The following is an 11,306-nucleotide window of genomic DNA, read 5'->3' as shown; positions in this document are numbered from 1 at the left end:
TTTAAGCAGAGTAACTGGACTGTAAATTCTCTCCTTTTTAAGTTATTGTTTGTGTTTACCGTTGGTTCTTTTCATTGCAGCCAAGCTTCTTATGCAAATACAGGCAGTTGATTTTCTGATTTATTTCTCCTGTCTGGTTTTGTTTAAATGTGTCTCCTACCCACTGATGCCAATAAAGAAAGACTTAATACTAAAAGAATTTAGATCCTGTGTGGAGAAATGCTCATATTGTTTGGCTCGGTGAGGTTAGACTTTCTTTAACCTGTATTTCTTTGAGCAGGTTATGTTTTAGCTAAATAGTTATTAAGCTAAATACACACAGTAGTACTTGTGCATGGCTTCATTTGCTAAACTTAAGTTTTTTTTTTTGCCATGCAAGGACAGCCGGTTGGTCAGTCCAGACTGAAATATCATTGTTGCCAGAGTATGAATATTAAATATTCCTTATCCTAACTTTTGGTGCCACCATGAAGGTGACGTTTGTGGTTTTTAATTAACTGCCTCAACAACTATTACATTGATTGCAATGATGATGCAATGAATGACCTCAGGATGAATTGAAATGAATGAATGAATGAATTGAATGACTTTACCTAGCGCCATCATCAAGTCAAAATCTCAATTAGCTGTACTTATCTTTAGTGCTAATTATGTTAGGACGCTAACACAATAAAATTAAATGGTGAACAGGGTTGCTGTTAAAACATCAGTACGTTAGAATAACATCAGCATTTAGCTCAACACACTGCTCGGCCCTAGTACAGCCTCACAGAGCTGCTACCATACCAACACTAAAGTTCTAAAAGAAATATTAACATTTCAATAACACTACAATTCTATTTCTGCTGAGAAAGATTGTATGATATGACTGAAAGCTCCAAAAAAACTACTAAATGGACCTTGTGGTGAGATCTTTTTGTCAACTACTGGTTCCGAAGGGTCAAACTCTGCTGGCATGACAAACAATAACGTGTCAGTTTGCGGCTGGATGTCAGGTTACGAGCTCAGCCTCAAACTGAGCTGAAAGAAAAAACAGATTCATGTGAGTAGAGGTACACGTAAACCTGCTTGAGTGAATATGCATGTTGTCTGAGAGAGCAGAGGCCGAATCATTTGCCTGTGATGTATGTCGAGCAGAGGGTAAATTGAAGCTGAGTGTCGACCACGCTTAATTGTCATCGCCAATTAGGGCATTGTGGGACGCCCACAATGGATCAACTGTAACGAGTAGAACGAAGTCCTTTGTGCTTCTCCAATGGCCCGCGGACCAGTCAAGACTCATTTAGGGCCCGAACAACGACGGAGCAGAAATGCCAATGAAAATGAAAACAAAAGACAGTTTAAGGAGGAAAAAAGGACGCAGGAAAAAAAAGAGCGCAGGAGGGGGGAGGTGGACAACGGTCACAGGGGAGTGAAGGACTGGGCCTCTGCTCTCCCAACATGCACACACACACACACAGCCCCCGCCCCCGACATTTAGCGAGCTGCTACACAAAAGCTGGCAGGACCCCAGTGTTCCCAGTGACCCGGTTGTTCAGAGGCTCGTTGGGCCACGTCAAAGCTTTCAGCAGGTTTAAGTAGAGCAGATTGTCGGTGTGGTTTTGTCACTGTTAAAGGGTAAATCCACTGTTTTTAGCCTATTCAAATCCTTAGTACTATGTGTTCGCAATTAAGCATAAAACAACTTCCTCACCGAGCTGTTGCTCATTACAAACAGAACCATTGAAGCAAAACCAAGAGTAATTATTATAATAATTATTTTTAGGTTCTTAGGCAGGGTCATATCCAGGACTTTTGAAAAAAATACATTGAGGTTATGAATCCCCCCCTTTCCCTAGAAGAACCACAACAACCTAAAAATAAGTTTGACTACCTGCTAACAAAACTCTCTCCAATTTTCCAAGTATTTAAGAAATTCCCTACTTGTTCCCTACTGTTTATTTAACTGTTCTCTATCTTATTCTCCCTAATTGTCATTTTCTCTACGCGGGCACATATGTAATGTTATTTCAATGTATTTATGTTTTCTTTATTAACAGTCAAACATATTTAGTCCAAGAAATATCAGAATCAGCCTCAGAAATATAATTGATGAAAGTGTGATTGTGTAACGTAAGCTCCTCTTCATGTCATTAAACCTGAACATTCACAGAAATCTTACCCAAAGCATGAGGTCTGAGACAATGGCCCTGCTCACAGGATAATCTGCCATCGGAAAGCTAATTAGAACTGAGTTCACTTATCACTGGTGTCAATATACTCGAGCTTCACCTTTGTTGAAAAGGAAAACAACTCAAAACAATGAACTCAAATCCTGATAACAGTGAATGATTAATGAGAGATTAAATCAATCACAATTAACATTAAAACATTTGTCACAGCGTTATCAACAGAGAGAGGTGTGTGTGTGTGTGTGTGTGTAGTGTGTGTATGAGCCAATAGGGAGGGGAAGAACAGGTGTGTAAAAATGGCTTTGACACATAACTAACATCTGAATATCTGAAACTGACAGTAGTTTAGTTTTTGTGCTGATTATAAATGTAGCGTTTTGAATGTCATTGTTTTTCCTCTCTTCCAGACAGCAGCGGGTTTACCCACATTTCACCATCAGATTAAAATCAGAGAGCAGAGACTTAATGCAGCCAGATGTCAATACTGACTGATGTAAAAAGTCTGACATAACAGTAAATCTGACAAAAAAAGTGTGAGACAAACAAAAGATGTGATGTCTGTTCACTGTTGGATCACCTCACTCAAACAAGGGCCAAGTCTCTGCATGCTGATTTTTCATGCAACACTGAAATGAAAGTGGCTGCCACACAATCAACAGAATGCTTAGACAAGTCTGCATCAGTTGTAAGTAAATAGCTGAAAGGTTTGTTCAGACTGAAGGTTTAGAGGCAGAACAATTACAATCAAGTCAATGGAAAGAAATGTGTGGACACAGGTTTGTCTGACCATGTGTTTTCTCTGTTGACTGCAGTATGAAATGAAAGCATAAGATGAGGCAACACAATGAGAGTTAGAAATGATTCAAAAATAGCAAAAAACCCAAAGCTGATTGACTCAATTTTTGGCAAAGAGAAGAAAAGAGAAATGCTAGCAAGCTAACAGCTAATGTTTGCTGTGAATGGCCTGTTTTAAGTAAATGAACATGGACTACAAAAAAATATTTCACATGATTAAATACATTTGTAATTCATCTGAAGAAAACCTTAAAGAGGAACTCCGCCAACTTTACTCATCTAAGTGTGTTTCACAAGAGTTGAGGTGGGATTACTACTGCATGTGTGAAAAAGGTTGAGTAAAGTTTTTTGTTTTGATAAATTGCCTGAAGTGATGTCACTTGAGTCTGAAATTTTCAGTTTGAAAATTAAAGTCATCTGAAAGTGTGGAGTTAGAAAGAAGTGAGTGCTTCAAGCTAGAGGTTACATTAGCCTCTACTAGCATGAAAAAGGGCTACGTGAAATTAAAACGATCTGGTTCTGCTGCATCGATTTTAATTCCTAAAAAACAAAACAAAAACGATAGTGAGTCCAACAGTGTTAGGAATGCTATGCTAAACTCTTTAAAATCAGGGTTTCTCAACCTTCTCTGGTCCCTTTTTAGTTCCCCAAATTCTCTAAGTGAGTCCAGTAAGATTTCTAGCATGACATGAATTTGATCCCATTGAATCTGTAGTTTTCTTTTCAAGAGTAGGATTTCACCTTGAGTCCTAATGCCAAGGTTGAGAAACTCCTTGTAGGAAGGGTGAGAGCTGCAGAAACATTTGGTTAAGCATTTTTGTCTTCAATCAGTTTAATCATAAGTACCCAATTTTTATACAATTAATAAAGTAGGTTGATGTTTAATAAAATGAAAATAAAAAATGAGTCCTTACTAGTTACCCAGCACAACGTGTGTACTTCTGTCTTTGTGAGGACCAGTTTGAGTTTAAGACCTTGATCTGGAGAGGATCTTCGAGTAGCTGTGTTCCTGTTGTATTCTTCTTCAAATGGCTGTTTTCAGGGTTTGGATTCACATTAATAAGTCAAGGTAACAAAGAAAAGGTATAATTCATTATATTACACACTGTAATTTCCCCATTTTTTTGGGATCAATATCTATCTATCTATCTATCTATTATGTCAATGAGGGTCCTCACAAGTATAGAAGTACAAATGTGTGTTTCTTGTGTTTACCTGATCAGCAAGTGATGCAGATCTCCTTGTGTTCCCACTTAAAGCTGGGGGAAATCACCACACATAATCACACATGTATGTGAGTGAGTGTTTACACGAGATTGATACCGTCCAGGCTTCACACGTGAAACTTGTCGTTGTTTGCTTTCATTTGTCAAAGTAACCTGAGTAAAGGTAAATCAGACTGAGAAAAATGTTAAACACACACACACACACACACACAAACACACACACACACACACACACACACCCTTCAGGACCTTTGTCCCACAGTGAGCTTTGTGACCTTTGTCCGATGTGGGATATGGCTCTGTGTGTGTGTGTGTGTGTGTGTGTGTGTGTGTGTGTGTGTGTGTGTGTGTGTGTAAGAGAACTGAGTCATACAATCAGTTATTGAGCACTACAGATTTTTCCTATTATTTTTCTGAAGTTGTATTTAGACATCAATCCAATGCTGGCAATGTTTACTCACTTAGTCTGCGTGTGGATGGTAATGACAGCCTCAAGGATGTTCTTATTGTATAGTCACACACACTACATCATATATACAGTATTTTTTTTTATAGAAGAAAAAAAGAGCAAAGTCTAATAATGCATGTGTGAGTTGCTGTTTTGGTATTGCTCCTGTAATTGAAGGTATTGGCACAGACACACGTGTTCGACTGCCACCTCAAATGTGAAACACTATTTCTTCGATTGTATGAAATGGTCTCCATGACGAGTGTCAACACATACTTTTTACTCAGGGTTTCCTCAAACTTTGTAAAAATCCAAATAAGCTTTTATAAAAAACAAGTGTTTCTTTGAAGGTTTAAACATTAAAACAGCTTTTACTCACCCTGCTGCCATTTGATTTGAATATAGCCACTTCACGTACCTTTCTTGTATACACTGTATAACATACATACATATAGATACCACGTATAGATTTCAGAAAGACTATCACTGCATACAGTAAATAACCAAGTGATAATAAACCAGCTGCCTGTCTAACAGTAGAGATGCTGACAACTCAGAGAATAATTATTGTTGTGCTTAAAAAGCCTGAGAAAGTTTTGAAAATGTAACAATTGTAATAATTCAGCAAATAAGAGACTTCATTTGAAAATGACTTTGAGCATAAATGATAAAAAAAGATACATTGAAAAAAGAATATGCCTAGTTATTTAAGTTTTAAATGAATAGAAAAACTAAAAAGATTGGTGTTAACATACAGGTTTTAAACAATACTATGATACCAATAGGGAATTACATTTAACATTTTCTTTTCTGTTCAATAACTCTATTATCATTTATGTAGACGTTACTGATCAGCCGTTTGATGACAGAGTAAACCTACTGGGGTCATCTTTACCTTGCAAACAAATTCTCAAATTCAAATTCTTTAAAAATACACTCTAAAAATAAATAAATGGGTAATCATAAGCATTTAGCCTGCTATGACTGTGCATGGTTTTATGTCTGTTGCAGGTGTGTATGTATGTGTGTATGTATGTACTGTATGTATTAAATGTGTCGGTCCATCATGTCTCTGTTGTGGTCTTTGATGTAAGCAGACCTAACAGGGAATGACAAACTGATACTAGTAGTCTGGCAGAAGTCATCAGAGAAAGTGTATCTGAACAAACTACATGCTAATATTCCTCTATGCATACAGCTGAGCATGCATCATTATATTGAAAGTACCAATTTTAAGATAAAACTCTAAATTGGTCCTTGTGGAAACACAGGAACAATAAGAGAGGAAAACAGAAAGACAGAAACAGAAACAGAAGCGACGGCTTGAGACAATCAAATTAAGTCAAATGAGTATACCAAAGAATATTCAGGAAATTAAAAATGAACAAAGACTGTGAAAAACAGACTGCACAAAGAAAAGAGAGAATGGGAAAAACAAGATAAATTGCTGTAGATGCTACCAATGATGTGAATTGAAAATGTGATTCTCAAATGCCACAGAATATACCTGTAACAATTATTGTTGTTGTGTGTGTGTGTGTGTGTGTGTGTGTGTGTGTGTGTGTGTGTGTGTGTGTGTGTGTGTGTGTGTGTGTGTTCGTTTGGTCAGGTTGTGGGTGGAGAGACTTCATTCATCATTTGATGCAGGAAGTCATAAACACAACTCACGGATGCGTTCAGGTGCTGTCGGTGGCAGACGATAACAACATGGGCTGTGTCAGAGGTGGCTTTTCGAGATCAGGCTTCCCTGAGCTGCAAAATAAAGAGGAAAGAATCAAGTCGGGAAGTTCTTCTTAAATAGTTTCAACCTGCGTGGATCCGAAGTTGAACTGAATTACAGTGTTTTAATTAATTAGATCATTCACATTATGTTAGTGTAGTAACCTACCACATAGAAGAAGTAAAAAAATCCAGCACGGGCTGTTATTTGTGTTGCATTAACATGCACGCAGAGTTTTGATGTTTTAAAGGGGGATCTCATTCGAACTATAGACTGTACATGAAGATGAACCTTAGTGTAAAACGTTTGGAAGATTAATTAGTCGATTTAGAGAAAATTCACAGTGTAGGCTATTAATTGACAAATTGATTAAGTCGTGTATCAAGAAAAACAAGGACACTTGAAGTACTGAAATCACTGCAACAACAACATTTGTTATTGTCTATTTTTAATGTAATCTTTAATTTGCCTATAGTTTGTTGTTTAATTGAACGACTTTCTCTGTTTGGGGCCTCTAATTGCTTTCCTATTTTGTTTGCCTTAGGAATTTATAAATGTAAAAACTCGCTGATTGCTCTTGATTAGGGTCTAAAATACTTTCTAATGAAAAGCTGAGTAATAGATATGTGGTCAGATATTTACAATGGCATCATCCCTCTCAGATGTGTCAGTTTGTTTTGGGTTGGAGCTTGTCGTTTTAAATCAAATTATGCAACCACTTTTGAGCACTGAATGACCCTTAACATTAGCCTTCTTTATATTTTTGCCATAGTCTAGATCTGTTTAGGTGTACTTGTACGATTCTTGATATTTTACATTTAGCCTACTGCACTCTTTCCTAATTTATACTGCAACCGCTGCACAACAGCTACCCTCGCGATAACTATCTATGTTATCTCATTTTATCTCTGAAATGGAGTTTACAACTGACATTGTTTAAAAGGGAAGCCAGATTCTCCTGTTCCATGGACTACACGCTCATCCGCTCATGGTCGAATCGTGACATTTCCGACAACCTCTGAATGCAGCAGTCCCTGTGTGTGATCAGGAGGTGCCGTTGCAGCTTCAGACGGACTTTATTCCGTCCTGGGGCTCAGAGAAGGCTGCACGCGCACGCTGCTGCACTTGATAACACGGGATAAGTTTTTACCCCGAAGGACGCTTCGGGTTATTCTTGTGTTGTATTTTGTTTTCCTTTAGAGGCAACAGAAATGACACTTGTGGAACTTTGAAAAGAAAAGAAAAACTAACATGTGCCTGTAAGCTGTTTCATGTTACTGAGGGAATAAACGTCAAGTGGATATTACACACCGGGCTCCGGACGCAGAGACCCGACACTTCCATGCTCACTTTAAACATTCATTTGTTTTCTCACATGTCCTTGGACAGCTTTTAGTCTTTTTTTTCCACCAGTCTTTTTTCTCATAATGCGACTTTTTTTTCTGGCGTGTGCAACCTGTCAGGAACAAACAGAGCTGGTAAAAATGTTACAAGGTCGTTAAATTTATTGGAACGTGACCACCGGAGATGAACTTTCTCCGTATTGATTGCGCGAGCTCTGGTGAATGATTGACAGCAGAGGCTCGGCCTGGCGCTCTGTGGACATTTATGGATTTACCGTCAGGAGTTCAACTTGTTTTGTTTTAATCATTAAGAGAAAAGAAGGAGCACAACATAACTCTGGCCCTGATTCATTCAGCAGAAGAAGAACGTTTTCATCCAGGTTTCGGAGATGAACTGAAGCTAATTCACCCTCCTCCATTACTATTTTTAATTTCGTTTTAATGACTCTAAATCAATCACTTTAAAACATGTTTTATAGGCCTATGGAATCTACGGTGAGGCACGCGACGTGCAGCCCGGTGTTACAGCGGCCCCTCGTGCTACTGCTGCTGCTGTTCCGGTGTCCTGGTCTCACATTTGGAGCCTCCAAAGATCTGGTGTGTGAGCCCATAACTGTTCCCATGTGCAAGGGCATCGGCTACAACCTGACCTACATGCCCAACCAGTTCAACCATGACACCCAGGAGGAGGTGGGGCTGGAGGTGCACCAGTTCTGGCCCCTGGTCCGGATCCGCTGCTCTCCAGACCTGCTCTTCTTCCTGTGCAGCATGTACACCCCCATCTGCCTGCCGGACTACCGCAAGCCACTGCCACCCTGCCGGTCTGTGTGTGAACGGGCCAAACGGGGCTGCTCCCCTCTAATGAGCCAGTACGGCTTCGAGTGGCCTGAGAGGATGAGTTGCGAGCAGCTGCCCCAGCTGGGAGACGACTCGACCCTGTGCATGGACCGGAACAGCAGCGAGACCACCACCCTGGCTCCACCATTCCCCAAGCCCACCTCTAAAGGCCGGGCCAGACCACCCAGCCCCCCGCAGTGTGACAGGGAGTGCCGCTGTCGAGACCCCCTGGTCCCAATCAAGAGGGAGTCCCACACTCTTTACGGCCAGGTCCACACCGGCCCCCTACCCAACTGCGCCCAGCCCTGCCACCAGCCCTACTTCTCAGCCAACGAACGCGCCTTCACCAGCTTCTGGGTGGGACTCTGGTCGGTGCTGTGCTTCATCTCCACCTTGACCACTGTTGCCACCTTCCTCATTGACATGGAACGCTTCCAGTACCCGGAGAGGCCCATCATCTTCCTGGCTGCATGCTACCTCTTCGTGTCCTTGGGTTACATCATCCGCCTGGTGGCAGGCCATGAGCGAGTGGCGTGTGGCACCGGCAGCAATGTTGGTGGCGACCAGCTGCACATCCTCTACGACACCACTGGCCCTGCTCTCTGCACCCTTGTCTTCTTGTTGGTGTACTTCTTTGGCATGGCCAGCTCCATCTGGTGGGTGGTGCTGTCCTTCACCTGGTTTCTGGCTGCAGGGATGAAGTGGGGCAGCGAGGCCATTGCAGGATACTCGCAGTATTTCCATCTCGCCGCCTGGCTCATCCCCAGTGTCAAGACAATCGTCGTCCTGGCTCTCAGCTCTGTGGACGGGGACCCTGTGGCTGGAATCTGCTACGTGGGGAACCAGAGTCTGGAAAGTCTGAGGGGATTCGTACTCGCACCTCTTGTGGTTTACCTCTTCACTGGCTCACTTTTCTTACTTGCCGGCTTTGTTTCTCTCTTCCGCATCAGAAGCATCATCAAGCAAGGGGGAACCAAGACGGACAAACTGGAGCGGCTGATGATCCGCATTGGGCTCTTCACGGTGCTGTACACGGTCCCCGCCACCATCGTGGTGGCCTGCCTGGTCTACGAGCAGCACTACAGGCCAGGCTGGGAGCGAGCCTTGGCCTGTTCCTGCCCGTCTGAGCGCCAGCGCTTGGGTGGGGGCCCAGAATATGCCGTCTTCATGCTCAAGTACTTCATGTGCTTAGTGGTGGGGATCACATCAGGAGTCTGGATTTGGTCAGGAAAGACACTGGAGTCCTGGAGGAGGTTTGTCACACGATGCTGCCCCTGCTGGCCACGGAAAACCACCGCTCCACCCTCCATGTACAGCGAGGCCAGTACTGCTTTAACTGGACATACTGGAACTGGGCTGACATCAGGGATCTACCACAAAGCTGTTCCATCGCATATATGAACTGACTGGCTCAGTTAAGAGGATTGATGTTCATACAGTCACCTCTGTGAACACTCAGAAACACACTACAGTCTCTAAACACACACCAAGTGAGTGTGGACAAACATCTGCAGAATGTCAGCTTGCACAAAAAAACTACATGATTGTGACAATATATAAGGTATAAAAAAAAAATTTAACAAACAACCTGATTGATAGGAAATTCCACTAAACGGAAACTTTAAAATAGTTTGACTTTGGTGAAAAGTGACTTCAACAATTGGAGCTGCTTTTCTACGCCAGCTGACCAAGCAACATCTGCTGAAAAGAAAAAACAATCTTCAAACCTAATAGAGCTACATGGATCCATGATGGAATCACACACACTTCTACCTGTCTGCTTATCCTGAGCACTAAGAGAAACACATATTTATTTATGTATATATTGTACAAAGTTGCTGTAAAAACAATTAGATGTATGGTGTGATGTGTAGTTTGTAACCAACCAATGCCACTGCCAAAAGCTAAGTGTAAGACACCAGAGAAACAAATCTTGTCTGATTTGAATTGTATAAACTTTTACATAAATGTCATATTTCATGTTAATGTTTTGCGTGTGATATCTGGTGTTTTGTATTATTAGGAAACTGAAATAGCTGGAAAACTCTTTGTTCAGGTTTTCCCAGACTTAGAAGTAATCTGGGAATCAAACAAAAAGCAATTCAGCCTCGACGGATACTGTTATAACCTCTAAGCGATGTTGTTAGTTTACATCCCATTTAAAGTTCCTAAAGTCGCTTTCTGAACTAGTTCTGCTTATGTTCTGTGAACGATCAGGCTGTGATTATGTTAAAGCTGCAGGAGGAAACTGACCTGGCCTTTACCCCCCTCTACTGGTTGACAGTGGAGCTGCTCACTTTGTACCCCCCCCCCCCAAACAGATCAACGTTAAACCACAGACCCTCAGTCAAATTAGATTTTGTACCCAAACTGTCAAAAATGTTACAGTGGAATCCATTATTGGCATAGGTTTTTATTTTGATCTCCTGTGGACTACCTGGTACCGACTCAAGGGCCTCTTAAAAGGTCCCTGGACCTCACTTTGAGAACCATTGCTCTACTTTTCTTGTGATTTCAAGACATGGATTCTAAACAGACAGATTTAAGGATTATAGAATTTTGAAATAATTAGTTGGACAGAAAATTAACCAGCAACGTGTTTGATAATCGACTAGTTATTAAAGTAATTTAAAGAAGAAATTCCAAATGTGTAGATTCAACTTTTCCAATCTCTCATTTCATAAACACCGTTTGCACAGCTGGTCGGAGAAAACAAATAATATACCCCCTAGGTGACATGCATTTCCACAATCACGAAAAAATTTA

At 41.1% G+C, this 11,306-nt stretch overlaps 1 protein-coding gene across 1 annotated transcript; it reads left to right on the top strand.

Moving 5' to 3' along the window:
- The first annotated feature begins 7,442 nt into the window (after positions 1 to 7,442).
- fzd5 (frizzled class receptor 5) lies at positions 7,443 to 11,294 on the top strand. Its single transcript, XM_034884727.1, has one exon. The coding sequence runs from the start codon at positions 8,172 to 8,174 to the stop codon at positions 9,939 to 9,941; it is 1,770 nt and encodes a 589-aa protein (XP_034740618.1). The 5' UTR covers positions 7,443 to 8,171; the 3' UTR covers positions 9,942 to 11,294.
- Positions 11,295 to 11,306: the final 12 nt, after the last annotated feature.

This window comes from Etheostoma cragini, chromosome 11 (assembly GCF_013103735.1).
Source record: "Etheostoma cragini isolate CJK2018 chromosome 11, CSU_Ecrag_1.0, whole genome shotgun sequence".
Lineage (NCBI taxonomy): Eukaryota > Metazoa > Chordata > Actinopteri > Perciformes > Percidae > Etheostoma > Etheostoma cragini.
The sequence above is the reverse complement of the archived record's forward strand: the minus strand, read 5'-3'. Positions and strand labels throughout refer to the sequence as shown.